The 18,926-nt window shown below is 36.5% G+C and overlaps 1 protein-coding gene across 1 annotated transcript in view; it reads right to left on the reverse strand.

Moving 5' to 3' along the window:
• Positions 1–18,238, reverse strand: part of LOC124555174 (F-actin-capping protein subunit alpha) — a 43,243-nt gene extending 25,005 nt beyond the window's left edge. The window contains exons 1-3 of the mRNA XM_047129000.1: positions 18,010–18,238; positions 13,340–13,403; positions 830–881 (exon numbers count right to left, since the gene is read on the reverse strand). Coding sequence (XP_046984956.1) covers positions 830–881; positions 13,340–13,403; positions 18,010–18,051 — 158 coding nt within the window. The 5' untranslated portion in view covers positions 18,052–18,238. The remainder of the gene's footprint in view (positions 1–829; positions 882–13,339; positions 13,404–18,009) is intronic.
• Between the last annotated feature and the right edge of the window lie 688 nt (positions 18,239–18,926).

The raw sequence follows: 18,926 nt of genomic DNA on the forward strand, positions 1-18,926 counted from the left end.
ATTTTCAATGCTAGGTTAAAAATGCAGTTTCCTGAAATTTCCTGAGATTTCCTCAATTTTTCCCGGTAAAATGTAATTCCCTGAGAATTCCAGGTTTTCCAGAAGAATCACCAACCTAGTTTATAAGACAAATTCTTTTAGTTTAAAACTGTTCAGGAGTTCAAAGTTGTTTTCCTTGGGAAATGAGGGTGCAGATGTTGTACAATATGTGGCTAAAGACTTTTTTTTTATTATGAAACTAGATCCATCAGGATTATGTGGCAACCTGAGTGACAAAAATCTGTGAAATTGTCTGCACCTGTCTGTAACACAACAGTTTGTACCAGATAAAAATTTAATTATGCATTTAGAGTGCCAAAAAGAATTAATATTGAAAATTAGTTTTGTTTGTCACCTATGTTGCAGAGAAATAGGAAATATGAAAAACCAAGCTGCAGGAAAGACATCCACCCTTCCTTGCATGACTGCACTGTCAACTGAATGCATCACTTTCCTTAGGCAGTGTGGTGTGGTAAGTGCCCAGCCAGGCGACAGAGCTTTGCACACATGGTGAATTCTTGGTGGTCCCTGATATGTAAATAATAAGTAGGAAAAATTCATTTTCCATGATCTGTCATTATGGGTACCTTTTACAAATCAATATTAACAGCACAACCAACTGCACAATAAAGAAAGCTGTTCTTTTGCAAACAGCAGAATTTCACTATGCATCAGCACCCAGAATTCCAATGACAAATTTTTCTGCTTCCAGCATAAATTAATGAAAAAGATAAACTATCTAGTGGAACATCTACTTGCAATTTGCCAAGACAAAATGACTGTTACTTACACAGACGCACCCTCCTTCAGCAAATTGTCATTATTCAGTAGGATTCGCACATCTGAAACAAGAACAACGGAATAAATCTGAAACTCAAATTATTACACAACATAAAGAACACTGACTTACCAATTTATCATCTCTGAATATTTTTTTAATACTATTACAAGAACCAAAAGGAAACACTAAGAGTGGAAGACCAACAACAAAGTGCTTGGAGTAAAAAATGTTGCAAGACAAGGCTGCAGTCTTTTGCCCCTACTGTTTAATCAACACATGGAAGGAGCAATGACGGAAAGAAGAGAAAGGTTCCAGAATGGATTAAAAGACAGGATGAAACAATATCAGTCATAAGATTTACTGATGACACTGCTATTCTCAATGAAAGTGAAGAAGAACCGAGGGACATGTTTAACAGAATGAACAGTCTGACCAAGTACAGAATATAGATCAAGAGTAAACCAAACAAAGATGAATGTAATGAAGTAGCAGAAATAAGAACAGCGAGAAGTGTAACATCAACATTGATGAGCACAAAGTACACGAAATTAAAGAATTCTGCTAACTTGGAAACAAAAAACCCATGACAGGCAAAGCAAGGATGACATAAAAAGCAGACCAGCACAAACAGGGCCAAAAAAAGAATACTAGCATCAAACATCGGCCATAAATTAAGGAAGAAAATCCTGAGAATATATGTTTGGAGTACAGCATCGTGTGATAGTGAGTCATGGAGTAGGGGAAAACTAGAACAGAGAAGAACCGAAGTGTTTAAGATGTAATGCTGCAGAGGAATATTTAAAATTAGGTGGACTGATATGATAAAGAATGAGGAAGTTCTCCGGAGAATCCGCAAAGAAAGGAACATATGGGAAACACTGACAAGAAGAAGAGACAAGATGACAGAACGTGTGTACGACATCAGGGAATAACTTCCAGGTACTAAATTGAGTTGTGGAGAATAAGAACTGTAGGGGAATAGAGAGATTGGAATATATTCAACAAATAACTGAGGTCATATTGTGCAAGTGCTACCCTTTAGATGAAGGGGAGAGGAATTCATGGCAGGTCACATCAAGCAAGTCAGACGACTGACGACTAAAAAACACCATTACCTTTGTGATAAATTCAACAGTAAGTACATTTTTTTCGAAAAGAATGAAAATTATAGAAGGTGATGAGCAAGAGTCCAAACAAACTATCAGAAATAAAAGTGGAAGTGCACTGAATATATTAGTGTACGATCTACAAAAATTCTAATTACGTTAGGCTTTTAAACATTTGTTTACTGTACATATCAGTAATAATCTTGGTTCTTGCTCAACACAATATGTAAAAAAAAGGTCCATATCTCCTGTTAGTAGAACTTCACTAATTAGATGGAACTGCTCTCTGCTACACCTCTCTGACAGTGCCAAAGCAGAAAACGATTAGATTAAACTTCCTGGTCTTGAACATTCATGTGACATTAGAAAGCTGTGGGACACAATTTCAGCCAGTACCAGTGTTCCTATTGTTACCCTTAAAGGATTCACTACGCTGAAGCTTGTGTAAAAATTTTTGGAGACCAAGTGCATCATATGATACAAATGATGTTTCTTAGCAAAGATACTATCTTTCAAAATGAAAATGCTTCAAATTCTCAGTGTCGCACAGTTCTGGCAAAATGTGAAAAATGTGTATGGAACTCAGCACCTGATCCAAGATGTGAAATCACCAAACTTGCATTCCAGCATCTACCATTTGCTTGAAGTAGCCAGTCTTCTGGTATTTCACTCTTCTATCAATTCTAACAGAACTATGAGCTGCAACAGAAGAAAGTTCCTCTACAAATAAACAGTATTTCCTAGTGCCCACCGGATGAAGAATCGCAGTTCTGGCCAAACATGTCCAATACTTGCAATCTTGTTTGTTCAGACATTTCCATTGATACTGATAAGCAACAATGAATCTCTTCAGCACAGTGCCACTGAACTCTTTTACCGAGTCTAAATAGCAAAGCAGGTTACTTGCATACCACATTGCTCTGTAGGGTTGGATGGTACTAGTGCTGTGATTAGTCAAGTGTAAAAATGCCTACCAAACTAGGAGGGGGGGGGGGGGGGGAGGAATCACATGCAATGTTCATTAGGTGTGACTGTGGAATTTTATGTGGCGCCAAACCTACAAATCCAAAGATCCAGATATTAAATTTAACTCAGTAGCTTGCTGGGTGTCAAACTACAAAAAAGCTGTAGTTCAATCTACAGTTGGTCCTAATTTTTTTTGCCACGCATTGTTCCTTTCACCCCTGACAATGATATGCATACATGAAAATTACCATGTTTTACCATGGTTCATCTCCACATTAAACAGACATTCCTTATAACCATCTGGATAAGTCAGTTCAAAAATTGTAGGAAGGCAAGGACATAACACCTCCAATAGAACCCTGACTACAAAAGCACTGTGATGTCCAAGTCAAACTTTGGGCAAAGGACATCTTTAACTTGCCTTATGAAATTTATATAAAAATCAATAGCTTGTGGTTAATGCAGGAATAAATGTGAGGCATGTTACACAGACCTATAATGCTATATCACTATGAACAAGAAATCTGCATTTCTGAAATAATCACTGATGTTCACAGACTATCACAATTCATAATCTAAATAAACTAGTGCTTCAAACTCAGACAAATATTTATTAAGCTGTTGCAAAATTGATATCAGAAAAAAAAAAAAAATAACTCTAAGCAACTAATGTGTCGCCGAGAAAGTACAGACATATATTGCATCTAGCAAACAATATAAGTAGGAGACTGTGATGGCTCCCTACACTTTCAAAGTGATTTACATAAACATCCACCACAAAGTTTGTGTTCAATAGGTAATAATAACACACTATTAAAAAATTTCAGCTGCAAAATCCAAGGGAATATTGATTAACACCACTAATGTTCGATGAACTGCTGTGGCGAGGCCAGCAAAACCTCTCATAATCTAAATCTTCATTAGCAAATGAAAAAATTTCCAGTTGGACAAAAACTATATTTTCTACAGAATTTTTCAAATCTTTACCATACTGACTTTCCTTGGAATGAGACACAATATTTCGACTGTGAAACAAATCTTCAGCAGTGGTGCACTCCATTCTGGTACTAAATCGCATATTAGTCTAGTAACAAGAGTTAAAACATTCTCTTTTTTTAGTGTTGTATTTATTTACATTTTTTTTTTGGAAGCATTCATTTGCTTCATAAATTTAGGTATCACAAGCAACATAGCCAGAATTATGCTGATCTATAAACAAAAGCATCCAAAAGTAATTTTCATTTTATAAGGCAGAAAGCTGTATAAAGTGTGGATACCAATAATCTTGTTACTCTTGCTCACAGAATGCCATTGTTGCCCATCAAATGTAACTGTTAATGTTCAACGCCTCTAGGATTTTTTTCTCAACAAGCATATGTGAAGGAATGTCAGATGGACACATTTTCTTGTTGTTTCTGAGTGGAACTATAATGTGCACTTTCTCATCTTTATCCCTATATAACCTATATTTGTGCAGCAATCTTTTTTAAGTAACAAAATGAAACTGATTATCCTCTTAAAACGGCTTCTGAATATGGGATTTATATTTCTGGCTTTCACTGCACATGCTTCAGTTTCACCAAGGATACTTTTCTGTGTCTCATTAAAAAGACGCTTTTAATTATACACACGTTCTTATGTTCGTCATTAACACACAAAATGTATCCCAAATATACAACATTAATTTACATTTTTCAGGCAGCTTCTGGTCAGCATATTTATTATGCTTATCGGGAGTCAAATGTTAGCAGTGACTCTGGCCACTTATGATATACCACATTACTTACATGATGCAAATATGGAGACAATGAGCTCCCAGTTATGAGTACTGCACAGTCAAAGGAGGGAGCATATGATAAATTTTGCTCCAGGTACTTCAGTGTGTGGAACTGTAAATGCTTCCAAAATTTCCACTTTCATTATGCAAACTAATTCACCCATTTACGACTTTCTGGCAAACTAATTCATGGCCTTTTCCATTGATCCATTTTATCTCAAATTCATGTGCCCAGTCTCATTTATTTTACTCTAAATCAGTAGCTTACTGTGTGCATTTTTCTTTATTTGCTTCTTAGTGCAATGTTGAGATGGCACGGAGGGGGAGGGGAGGGAGGGGGGGGGGGGGGGGGGGGGGGGACTGAGCCAACAAGCTTAGGACTGGGAGAGAAATTTGCCATTGCTTTAAAAGACTAATCGGTAAATTTTACTTCAATGCCTAAAATAACTGTAAAAGGAAAAATATGAATTTCATTTCTCTTTAATAAGAATCCAATGTTATATCTTGATTTTAAAATCCGAGTCACAAAACAAGAGCCCTAGAAGTTAAAAATTTTGACTGGTCTCGGGAACAACATTAGGGACAGGAAAGGGAGGTAATGACAGTGGCACGTAAAATGCCCTCCGCCACACACCGTTGGGTGACTTGCGGAGTATAAATGTAGATGTAGACTTATTATAGAATCTACCCAAACAGAGATACATGTGTTAGAAAAAGGATTTACCCTATGTACATTGGTTTCTGGAAGGAGACAAACAACTTTTTGACCACATATATAAATTATCAGTAGCAAACTGTGGACAATAAGCATGACCTCTTTCCTATTACAGCTCTTCTTCAAAGTACATACAAACATTTTGACATGGCTCCCAGACAACTGTTAGCAATTAATGTCTCAGCTTCAGGACTTCTATAAACTCATGGAAGCACTACTCACTGGCTTAGAATTTATTATCAGTGGGCTGTGCCTCACATTTTTTTTTTAAGTCATTATGCAACACTATATGCTATAGTGAATATTAACTGACTTGCACATAACTCACCACTCATCCTATGGCAAAAGCACACAGTCACACAAATTATAGTAAATGAATAGTAATAATACAAGTGTGCAAAACTTATCTTAAATTTTAAGTTTATGGTGTCAATCCTGCCCATAAATAGTCCTTGTTACTGATGGTATGAAAGTTGCCCAAAACATATTCACATCAACTGACATTATTCCAGTTATTTGTAAACATTAGTTCCTACAATAAACACTATAATTTATAAAGAAAGTTAAAGGCCCACGGCACAAGCTCTTACAAAGTGTAGTGGTTTGAATAGTTCTGTGGTTGACTAACATCAAACAAAATCTCACATCAATTGAATAATTGTGCCTGGTAAATATACCTCCCCTCCCCCCAATTGCTAATGTGTTATCTGTGACCCATTATCTTAATTATTCATTCAAAGTTTTCAGACAGACCTTTTTTTAAACTATTCTGTCCTTGAAGTAAAACAATACTTCCTTCATAAAAATGTTATTGAATGATTGTTTGCATCTTTCTGTGTATTAAACCACTTTTCATTATTGTGGCAACAATAAAATTAGAACATTTATTGTATTCTATGTTAGTGAGTCATTACCTGATAATTTGTAACTCTGATATTGTATACATACAAGTCAATATATATAAAATTATCTGCTTTTTTTTTAACAGATTACTTTCACTGGTTTGGGGTGACAGTTTATTTACTGAATGAAATATTTTCTGTTGAATTAAGATTATTTATTATTGTGACATTATTCCGATGGAGTGTTTGCAGTGCAGTACCATCTAGGTGCACACCAGGAGATAACCACTGTAGAAGTTCACTGACTGTATAAGCTAATTTTAGAAACATGTGTAACTTTCTTAATTTATTAACTAGCAACACATTGCACCATTACATGAATTTGACTATAAAAATTGTCATTTGCATTTGTACAAAAATTAATATTTTATACCATGGCACACTGTTGTCATAGCACATTACAGTTACATTCATGGCAGCTTACACACACAACCACTTTCCACGATACTTAATTGTGCATTCAAGTAACCAATAATGGTGCTAATTTCATAGCTTTATTCTCAAATTTTAGCTGTCAAATTCAATACATATTGACATTTCAATCTGTTGTAAATTGCACTTTTGCTTCCTTCCAGGCACAGATGAGTTTCTGGAAGTAAATGCCGATATGTGCACCTCTGAATATCTTCTCTATTTTCTTTTCTTCTAAGTAAGTAATTTCTTACCCAGAATAGATTGTAATTACAAACATAATTTATTGATTTTGGCAACTGATAGAGTACCCAATTAAAACGACAACAAGAAACTTTGCTGGTTAAGTCATATATGCTACAATTTCACTTGAGTCAATAACTGTCAAAAAGACATATTTCATAGTGCATACTAATTTATCTAAGCAAAGTGTTTGGCTAATAAAAGATACTTTGTGTACTATACAGAGCAGTTCATACACTCCAGACACTAAAAAAATTAGTAAAATCTGAAACACAAGTTAGGATTAGGTGGGGGTTTTTATTCCAGTCACACAGCTTTCTCAGTACTGGTTCAAATCACAATTAGTTTGGTGAACACAACAGGATATTTTGGCAGTAATGGTGATGGATTGGCACCCGTTTCTATTCTGGTTGCAACAGTGCCAATAAATATCAGAAGTTACACAGGTGGCAAGTAGACAAAATGCATCATGAAAAACATTACACTAATTCTCATATATCATGTCATTCATTAGCTCTAACTACCATGTTATTTTTTAGATAAATGTTACTGCGAATTAACAACAGCTGCTTTGACGCAATAAGTAATTTATGAACTGAGTAGCTACTAAAAGTCCAATAGAGACATACAAATATAGATACACATTTACTGCAAAACTTTTTTATTTGCATTACACTACATTAATACTTGTCCCATAAATCATGAACACAACATTTCACGATGATGTGGAACGTGTCAGTTTAACATAAGTTTTCATTACACTATATAACCACCTCCTCTTTTTTCCTACTGCATATCACTGCGTAGAACAAACTGTCGTTCAGAAATTCTTTTAATTTATTTTTAAATGATGGCTGGCTATCTGCCAGACTTTTAATGCTATTTGGTAAATGGCCAAATATTTTAATTCACCCCTTTCTGTGCTGAAGTCAAATTTAACCCAGAATAGTGAAAATCTTCAAGTGTAGTAGCTATGCACTTTGCTATTATATTTGAATTGGAAATGATATTAATAACAAAGTTCATATGTGAATATATGTATCTCCATATATCAATATATGGTGAAAACACACTACCACACCTCAACAATTGACATACTTAACTTTTAGCTTCTTATCATTTTGGAGATTTATACTGGAATAATTCTGCTTGGCATAGAGTTCCAACTTCAATGCTGTGTACACTGAACATCACACACTAATGATGAGAGTGAACAGACACTTTTGAGAAAGGGAGAACAGGGGAATTTGGGAAGAGGTGGGAGATATTAGACCAACAGCTACGATCAGCCTTAAAGTGAAGAACCCTAGAGCAAAGGTCTGTCAGGCAATATTAGGAGCTGTAAATCCAGGTAGATTAGTGCACAGAGTTACTGGGATACACAATTCTTCCCCCTCATTGAACATGTCAACATGCAGGTACATTCTGATGCGCATGATGTCTGAGTATGTTGACTCATTAAGTAGGTATGTGATTTTCAAATGAAACAATCCGAGGTGGTTATACACCATGAATGCATGACACCAAGAAGCAGATGATAAACTGAAAGGCCAAAAATTTAAAAAAGTATAAGGCAATTTACTGATTTGGGAAGATAGTGGGCAAGTAAATTCAATTTTGTGACAGTTCCTCAGAATTATGTTATTCATGCAACAGATTGTTTAAAGATTTCTCACAGAAGTGTCATGGAGTGAGTTAATAAGATACTTTGAGATCTTCTACATTATACCTTTCTGTTTCACACAAGAAAAAACAAAACTTGTGTGTTAATTGAGGGTCTATAATGGAGAGAGGTAGAGTAATATTCTTTGTGGATACTGGAATCTGGAAGGAAGGATCTTGAAACTAAAGTTGACCACAGCTAAAATGTAAACATTATTATTCACTGACTACATTTACTTATAAGCAAATATGTAAAATAACAAAATCCAGTATTACTCAACACCACCATCTTGCTGAGAAAACACTACTATTTTCTGCTCTGTTACACATGCTAGACATTCCATTACCTCAGATGTTCAATATCTATGAAAGACAGGCTCAATTCATCACACCCCCTTTTTCAGTTAATCCTCTCATATCTTAACTCCTGTACACACTTCTCTCTTTATTTATTAATTTATCTTTTGCTACATAGGTTACATCATTTTTGTTCAGATGATTTGATTATTGTACTAATGTTAGTTTTCATGCATTTTTTTATCAACTTTGTCTTTTCAGATAATGGTGCTATTTGAATGTGCAGTTAAGCTGCCCCATATATGAATTCTGCCAATGATATTTTATTTCTTTCAATGACATCATCCTTTCCTACATGTTGAGATGTACAAGTATGAACTCAAATTTTGCAGATCACACACACTTAACTAGGAATCAAAGTGACGAAGTGTGTAGATGAGTTTATTCTTGTATGCTGGGTTATAACTTTGGCATGGGAAGGGCAGAACATACCGACTCCATACAGGCACTACTCTTTTTTTGACTACACACCAAATTTATCAATCAAAATAGCATGAAAATGTGGCTGGGGGAGGGGACCAAACAGTAGGTCAATCCCATTAGATTAGGGAAGGATAGGGAAGGAAGTCAGCCCTACCCTTTCAAAGGAAACACACCAGCATTTGCCTGAACTGACTTAGGGAAATCACAGAAAACCCAAATTGGGATGGCCGGATGTAGGTTTGAACCATCGTCCGCCCGAATGTGGGTCCAGCATCCTAATCACTGTGCCACATTGCTTGGTTACAAGTGCAGTTAGCATATAAACCCAACAACATTTTCTCTATTACAAGGACATTAACTTCCAACATGTTGCAAGTTTCTACTGGAGACGTAACAGCCAGTATTCTACCCAATGGAGGGCCTTTTCCATGATAAAAAGCAACAGAATATCCCGTCCCAAAGTACATTGGCAAAAAATTAGAATCAAAATAAATGCAATGCATACCATTTTATCCCAAAGCAACGAATCAAAGTAAAGATTTTCCTCTGTAAAAAAATTGTACATTATTTTACACTTTATGTACAGTCATGTTAATTCATACATGGAAAAAGTACACCCATAAAAATGTGACACTTAATTAATTTGGGTGGTTTGTTGTTTCAAGCACTATACTGGATTAGTAACATTACACACATATCAGGACAGTGTTAGCGAGCACAATTTGTGCACTTAACTGAATTACAGGGCCCTATCAGTGCAAGTATAAGATATTACAGCTCCAGGCAGCAAGCGAATACAGATTTATACCTTGAATGCAGTGTCACATGAGCTTTCATTGTTGATCATACCACAAACAATACAAATTAAGACCAATTTCTTCATCCAGACTGTCAGCTAAATCAGAAACAGTTTGATGGAAATCAGATTATAAACATGGGAATTACCTGGTTTTTCACTTACACTCCACGATCATTCAGACAAGAGGAGGAATGAATGAGGTAAAGTTGTGTTTAGTAAAGAGGCCAGATTGTACTGGGGAAATAGTATTAGTCATTTGTGAGAGTAACACCACCCACTGACCAACTATGAGATTGGATTAAACTACACAGGACCAACCTGAAATATGGTGTGGAGAGTCGTAGCCTCTCGTGTTTTTGGGAGGACACTGAACATTGTGTAATCAACCAACCCGTTATACCACTTTTTCAACACTAGTGACGTGTGTTCTTTCAGTAGGGCATTGCCTGTGCACGTACATCTTACAGAACCCAAAGAGCTCTCCAAGATGTTCATCAAATCCCCCAACCTGTCACCCATTGGGTATTTACAGGTAAATGACAGGGCAGCATGTGCTCCAGTCTGTTTTACCAACAAGATCGGATGCATCTCCACAACACATGGAGCACTGTCTACCAAAATGACATCCTACGTCTCTATGACCATCTTACCCATAATTGCCAGAAATATGAAAATTTCATTTAAGTGATAATGCTATGAATTAAAGGCAATTTCCAACAACATTCACAAATTTTTTGTTTTTAGTACAATGCAATAATTTGTTTGTGCGAGGATCAGGTCAGTATGGACAGACAGAGCACGAGTCCCCACCTTCCTGAATAAGAAGGCAGTATTTTAGCAAGTGCACTACCTATTTAGTTTGCACCTAGTGTATGATGTGAACGCGGAGCATACCAAAATTTGACATTTCACTTGTTCAGTAAGGGTAGCAGCTACTTCATTTGGTATGAAATATTAAACCTAGTCGTACTTTTTGTGTGACTACAGCGAAATACATTCATCATATCCCGTACATTCCATCTTATTCAATGGGTCTGTGAATGAGGCTTCTCTATCAATCACGGTCCTTTATAAACTTCTCTGATCCTGCTCCAAGTTTGTTCTCCCTGGACAGTGGCAGATTTCCCCATATCCTTTCACCTGAGTCATGGTTGTCCTTTTACTCTTTGTCTCCGAGTTTCAAATTCTATATTAATCTTGGTAGCTTGTTAGCAGTCATTCATCACGGATGTCCGTATGTTATTTTGTCTTGTATTCTCACAACTAGTGCATGTTTACTTTGATTACCCCATTCCAGAGTCTTTCGAAGTAGCTGTTTCCTCTCCATTTCACTATGTTCTATTGGTGGCCCAGAGTTTTTCTATGACCATCACCTCACTTTTCTCCTGGCTGTCTTCTTGTGCATGTCACATACAATTTACACTAAACAACTGATCAATGTAAGACAACAAAGCTATTTTAGTCTTACTGTCATCGATGATAAAAATTTCCATTCCTGTCTGTAATCATTTGGTATGTTTCTTATCTCTTTTCCTATTTTTCATCATCCCATATACAAGAAGCATTTTCTTATTTCCATTTACATCCTCTCTGAATTCATCAATCCACTTGTTCAAGCACTTCTTTCATTCTTCTGTAGCAACTAATTTTGCTTGTTTCTTTGAGCACATATAGTTCCTTTTTATGGTCAGTTCAGGCTCTGCAGTAATTTCTAACCTTGTTGTTTTTGCCGAGTACACCAGTTCTTGTTCATCATTTTCCTTGCATTTTCTTGTGACATTGATTTGAAATCCAGCTCCAACTTTGTGTGGTATCTATCTTTCCAAAAGATAAATAGACAAGAGAGAATGTTAATATATTGTATAGACCAAAGTTTCCAAGCCAAAAAAATTGTATGGAAAATGAAACCATTACACATAAACACAGACCAATACAATTTCAATTAAATCAGAATCCATACAGGAGTTTGATTAATACTAGACAGATCACCAACAAGACCCAAGGTCAAGCATTCTTGCAAGTTGCAAGCCATGTAAGTAGCGATATTCAAATCTGCCGTCAATGAAATGGGAAGGTCAATGAGAAATGTTCTTGACTTGACGAGGCTATTTACATGCCGACATGGTTGACCATAGGGCAGTTGGCGGTGGTCATACAGGCCTGCAACTCAGCCTAGACTTGTAATATAATATTGTGTGTAGTGTCGTCATGTGTTCCCCCCCCCCCCCCCCCCCTTGGCATCTGGGATGCAGAGTGGGGCATTTTAGTTTCCCTTTAAATAATTACATACCTTTGAGATTTCCCCACAAAAGGCTCTGGGCGCACTTGCTCCTAACAAATACCCATTACATAGTATGGCTTTCGGTGCAACATGTGAGCTTGTTTTTTTTTTTTTTTTTTTTTTTAATTTCTGCAATATTGTATTACATATAAAGCAGGCTACATTAGGTACTTGTGGTTCTCAGATTGTGGTAATATACGAATCGTCAAATATGACACTAGTACCAAACTGATGTGAGACCACTGCTTCAGCACTGCACTGTTATTTTTCCACTTGCATATGTCAACAGTACATCACATAAATGAGGTACCTTCTGGTGTTGCATGCAACAAGAGTCTGCAGAATGGAAGTGGGTCGTTGATGTTAAACCCCCTCTGATTTTTGATGAAGGGTTGTCCTCGTAAGCTTAAGTGTCACAGCTAGGCATTATTTTATGAAGTAAAGTCCACTACTTACTGATGATATTGTTGTATGCTCTGTTAATGGCAGTTCATCACAGACAACAAAAAAATTACATAGGCAATAAGACATAGTATAATTTTCTTATCTTGGAATCTTCTTCCACAGAAAAACAGATATGATGAGTAGTCTGCTGCAAGTTTATCAGCAAACTTCATGGAAGACTTAGAGCTATCAACTAAGTCACAATACACATGGCAGTTACTACAATCATTTGTTGTACAACTATTTCCTAACAATAAATGTCTCTCATCAGAACAAGATGTTACATTTTTCAGTCCCTATTACAGTTACAAGCAGGCAAGCAATTGTTATTTTCACAAAGTTAACACTTCTCAATAAATATGCCCAAAAATGTCACAAAAATATTACATTATGGAACTTTATGTAACATTTAAAAAACTTGGTGCAAGCTTACCATTGAACACTTCATTGAATTCTCCTGGTGGTGAATGCAGAATAAAATCGGAAACTATGCGAACCTGAAAGAAGAATAATGACTGTCATAATAAAACTCTGGTCAAAATTAATTATTTTGCTAAATGTAGTAATGAATATGCAAATAACAATTTTATATTCACATTTTTAGAATAAATCCATGCTACTATTATTTGCTTATTTTTTAAGACAAATTAAGAACATCTGGACTATTTTTGCAACTGCTACTTATATGAAGATTGCCCTCGGCAACAGTCAAAACTGGTAATCAGTTAAACTGTTGTCTTATCAATATGCATTATTATTCTAAACTAAATTTCATACTGAAATTAATTTTAATATGCAGTGTAGAGTATGCGAATATGAAACACTTCCTGGCACACTGAAACTTTGTGCTCGACCACAACTCAAAACTGGGACCTGTGCCTATCTCAGGCAAGGGTTGGGGTTGTTTTGGGGGAGGAGACCAGACAGCAAGGCCATCAGATTAGGGAAGGATGGGGAAGGAAGTTGGCCATACCCTTTCAAAGGAACCATCCCGGCATTTACCTGGAGCGATTTAGGGAAATCATGGGAAACTTAAATCAAGATGGCCGGACGCGGGATTGAACCATCGTCCTCCCGAATGCGAGTCCAGTGTTTTTCAGGCAAGTGCTGTATCGACTGAAATAGTGAGGCTGTAAGGGCTGACCATGAGATATGCTTGGATTGCTAGTTGATGTAGCAATTGCCACAAAAGGGCAAAGATCACATGTTTGAGTCATGATCGACCACACAGTTTTAATATGCCAGGACACACTAATTTCATAATACAGTGAAACTGGTACCAAGATGCATTTTTTTTTTTTTATTTATAGGAAAATGTCATGGAAACTACTTTTTCCTAACAACTTACATTTAAATGTATTGTACCTCAAACTGTGTAAATAAGTAAATGCGCCAATTCAATCTCTCAAATCATCAATGACAAGTTTGCAATGCAGTTCCTCAGGAAAGTGTTCAGATACACTTTGTATGCCAGGTTGCACACGTTTTTGTGAATTTTAAACAATGGGTGTATTTCTCTTTAGGGAAATACGGAAGCGTCCGATCCCGCCCGTCTGCATTGACCCATGACGTCACAAATATGGCGGAAACAAAAACAAACACACACTTTCTACAAGAAGCCTAATGACACTAACGGGACGAGCGCGGGAAACGGGGTGTTTTGGGTGGGGGGCAAACTAAATATAAACAAATTTAGACGCCTTGTGTAGCTACAACGTGTAAGTGAAGACAGCCATGCATGAATACCCACCCACCTCCCCAGGGGTCGTAACTCCTGCAACCCATAGAAGATAAAGATGCTTCAGTAGCTGATTAGTGTTTTTTGTCTTTAAAAAAAAAAAAAAAAAATCTCACAGGATAGAACGAACAGATCAGAAAGATAAATATAATAAACTAAAACAGAAACTGGAGGAAACAGATAATTAAAATAAGTAATAAGTGTTTTTAAATTAAAAAAAAAAAAAATCTCACGAGATAGAACGAACAGATCAGAAAAGTAAATAAAATACGATAAAACAGAACTGGAGACAGCCACACTCAAACCAAACTCCGCGCCGTCATGACGTCACACACGACAACACCCTTACGTCACGGGTCAAAGCCGACGCGTGGGATCGGACGCTTCTGTCGACCCCTCTTTAGGGAGAGACTGATACCACTGTGTTGGGTCTGAATTGCACTAGTGCCTTATGGGGACAAATTGAGGAATAACTGCTTGTTATGACCACACTGAAGTCTGTCTTCATTTGAATTCATTTAAAAAGTTAAAGGAAAAAACTGGGGTCACTATCCCATTTCTTGAAATCTTAATATGTATTAGACAAACTGTAGTACACACATCACAAAGGAACTAACTAAGAAATTATGTATTATTAAATACAAACAAACATATCATACCACTTATAGCATATTATTGATCTTGCCTAATTTAGTTGGAGCAAGTAACATACTATTTCGGTTTAGTTTTGCTGTTTTTTTAACAGTTTGTTTTACACTTGAAAGATAAAACTACAATATAAGAAACTATGACTGTTGAGGGTATACTTTATTGACTACCGTAAGACCCAATGAGATACCCACTTAACAGTAAAATCTGTGATGTTATTACCCTATAGGAAATATGTCTGAAATCCTACTACTGTTTGTTGCTGGGTAACAGTAATGGAATGGCATGTGGTCTAACTACCACCCTCTCTACCTTATTATTCAAAACCAGAGTTTCTACTTTTAGTTTAAGTAGGTCCTTAACTGTCCTCATGTCTGGGTGGGCTTCATTCCAGTTCTCACAGCAAAGTAAATTATTTAATAGTACTTAGGTTCAAACTCCAGATCCTCGATGTGACAGTCTAGCATCACAGGTGCAGAAGAAAATAGCTGCAGAGTCAATCAAACATGGTTAAGGGCATGAAATGGCATGCATTTTACATCTCATGAGATCACACCACCAACTGTGAAAAATTTGCTTTAGAAATTTAACTTCTTTCAATTGACATTGCATTTGTATGACAAAATGTCCCCAGACACTCCTAGAGCCTCAATAATTTTGGCAGTGAAAACACAAAACATTCCACTATTTGCATTCCTTGATACAATTCAGCAGATTTTCACACAACATCAAATATTTCAAGAACAAACAACGTGAACAATTAGCAAGGGGATGGCCAATGTTTCTCAGAAAGCATGGAGATAAAGCCAGTTTGGTTTATTGTAATGTAAGCCTAACAAATATGACAAATACTCCTACAATTATGGAGATGGTGAAAATAACATGTTTTATGGTTGAAAATAGCAGATATGATGCGCAACTGCAACGACACTGCACATGCAGGCTTTGCAAATTCACCTGTTCCAACATATTACCATCTCCCCCATACACTGCATGACTTTTTTGGAAATTACATAACATGTCCTCACATATTGAGTAAAACAAGAACAGCTTATACACAATCCACTTAAGTGGCTACAGGATATAACAGCTTATAGTATTCCCCCCCCCCCCCCCCCCCAAATCTCAGAGTGAGTGAGTAAGTGTGTGTGTGTGTGTGTGTGTGTGTGTGTGTGTTTTAAGAATGTTTCATTTGTAATATGAATAAAGTGACAGTTGATCATATTTCCATCAGCAATATCTGGTAGGTGAGGCCAATGTTTGTCGTTTTCTAAAAAACTGGCTGCAAAACAAAAATAAACATTAGTCACATTTTTTGAAAGACATACTGAAGACATGTAAAGTTTGACACATCCAGAATTTTTGGATTTTTGGGTCTGGAAGACATATATTTGACTGGAAATTTTGAAAGAGAGAATTTCTTTAAGGTTCTGTATCACGATGATGCAACACGCCCTTTAATCATATGTACAGGATGCAGTATTTCACTATGCTATTTTACTAACATGATCTACTTTTATGTAGGCCCTTTTCATTATTTTACAATGACACTGAAATTCACATGCATCTATCACACTGAGTAAGGTACATACAAAAAGTTAAACGGATGATAAAAAACAATTTTGTTCACGAATTTATGATCAGAGTGTACAATAAGGCAAAATGTTCAGCAGTAAAGGTTGCTTGTTGCTACTGTGCATGGTCTAGTATGTCAACAAAGCAACTGTGATGAAGCTTCTAAAACAATTTAAACACGTTCAAATGAGGAAGAATTAAATGCTGTAAGCCTAAATTACTAAACCCATCATCTCAAAGATCTGTACTGTACCTATGCACTCGGAAATCGGCATGAATAATATGCAAGAGTTAAGAAGCAGTTATTAACAGCTTTTGCCTGTCAAGCAAAGCAGATAACTACGTTAATTACATTCATCTCAACTAGAATATTCAATACTTAGTCTCTGTACCTGGGCATAATTTTATCCTAATTTGAAAGGTTTTTGTCTAAATGACTGGAGCTGCAACTAAATGTATCATTTGACGCAAACAAACTGCTGAATTTAATATTTGGAATACGCTACAGTGTGGTAGTATCAATTAGCACAATGTACTATATCGTTTGGTTCATATCTCCTGGGTGAAAATACCATAATACATATTTGGCTGCAATTGCTAACACGAACCGTGGTATGTAGCACGGAAATCTAGTGCTGATAAATGGAGGCGGAACATAGCGGCACCGCCCAACTGTGCTTTCAGTGTGTTACTACAAACAGTGCGTTAACAAAACAGTAACAGGTTCGTTTCACAACGAAACCACCATGTTCCAAATTAATATGTCATTTTTCATCAGTTAAGTCATCTGGATGTTAGGGCATGATCACGTTGACATTTAGGTCACTGAAGTTGGGCACTGCTGTTCGCACTGAAGGAAAAAATAAAAATAAAAATCGTTATATGCTTTTAGGAACAGTATGTTAGTCGATGAGACGAAGGGAAATTGAATCATATGTCTGTATAACCAGACATCAAGACAAGTTCGTAAAATGAAAATTATTCGTCAATGAAGAGCGGAACCTACGACGGCATCACTGGCGATACCGGACGACAATAGAAGAACATAATTCACAGGAACCACACCGAAGTACAGGGCAGCACTATATTTCTATGTCCCGAAATAAGTTCAATTCATTTGGAAACAACTTTCAACTACAAACCTTCTCTTGGTCTGATATTAGTTCATCTCCATCTGCTGCCATCTCCTCCAAAATACGAAAATATCCACGTAGTTTTTCTGATTTCCAACGTGTCACTAACAACAGCTTGGAAAATAACGAAGACACACAAAAAAAGAAACAAAATATGTAAATAATATTTAAAGCTACAACTCCCTGCCACAACACGAATTACGACTACGTCGACATCTACCGGTACAATGTACCAACTACTTTGCTCACCAGAGTTGCTGCTTGTGAGCCGGTGACAGTCGTAAAATTTCGATATGAGATTACAAGTGACTCACACGGAAGCTACTACTTCCTGGAATCAATCTGTTGTAAGCTGTTAACCACGCCCTCCGATTCGATAGTTATTAACTGCTACAAATATCAACAGACGAACCAAATTATTGCTCACGTGTGTTTTAGACGGTTACATTCAAATAGTAGACCTTAGTAACCAGACAAAGTAAAACGCAATGCGTTGCCTTGATGCAGTAATAATTTTCCGAGGTACATGTACACTGAAGTTAAGTATAAGTGTAAATATCAAAACTATTTCCAGCGATTTTGCTATGTTTCTACTACGTTGACAATATGTATCCCTCTCTGAAAAGTAAGTCCAAAGGAATAGAGGGAATGAAATATTTCTTTTCAAGTAGATGCGAAATCGTTTTTAAAATTCTAGCCATCTCTTGTCGTTCGCGATTTACTCTCGCATTAATCGACGGTAGCATACTGGGCTACAGTATTCGACACAAATCATCGAAATGTTGCGTCATTTCCAGTATTTGTTATTCGCTGAACCACTCACACATAAATCCAGCGTTCCAGATATTCGATTTGCTAACAGCTACCAGATACTGCCATCACAGCTGTTATTATTGTGTGACAGATCCGAAATCGAAGAACAAATG

This window comes from Schistocerca americana, chromosome X (assembly GCF_021461395.2).
Source record: "Schistocerca americana isolate TAMUIC-IGC-003095 chromosome X, iqSchAmer2.1, whole genome shotgun sequence".
Taxonomy (NCBI): Eukaryota; Metazoa; Arthropoda; class Insecta; order Orthoptera; family Acrididae; genus Schistocerca; species Schistocerca americana.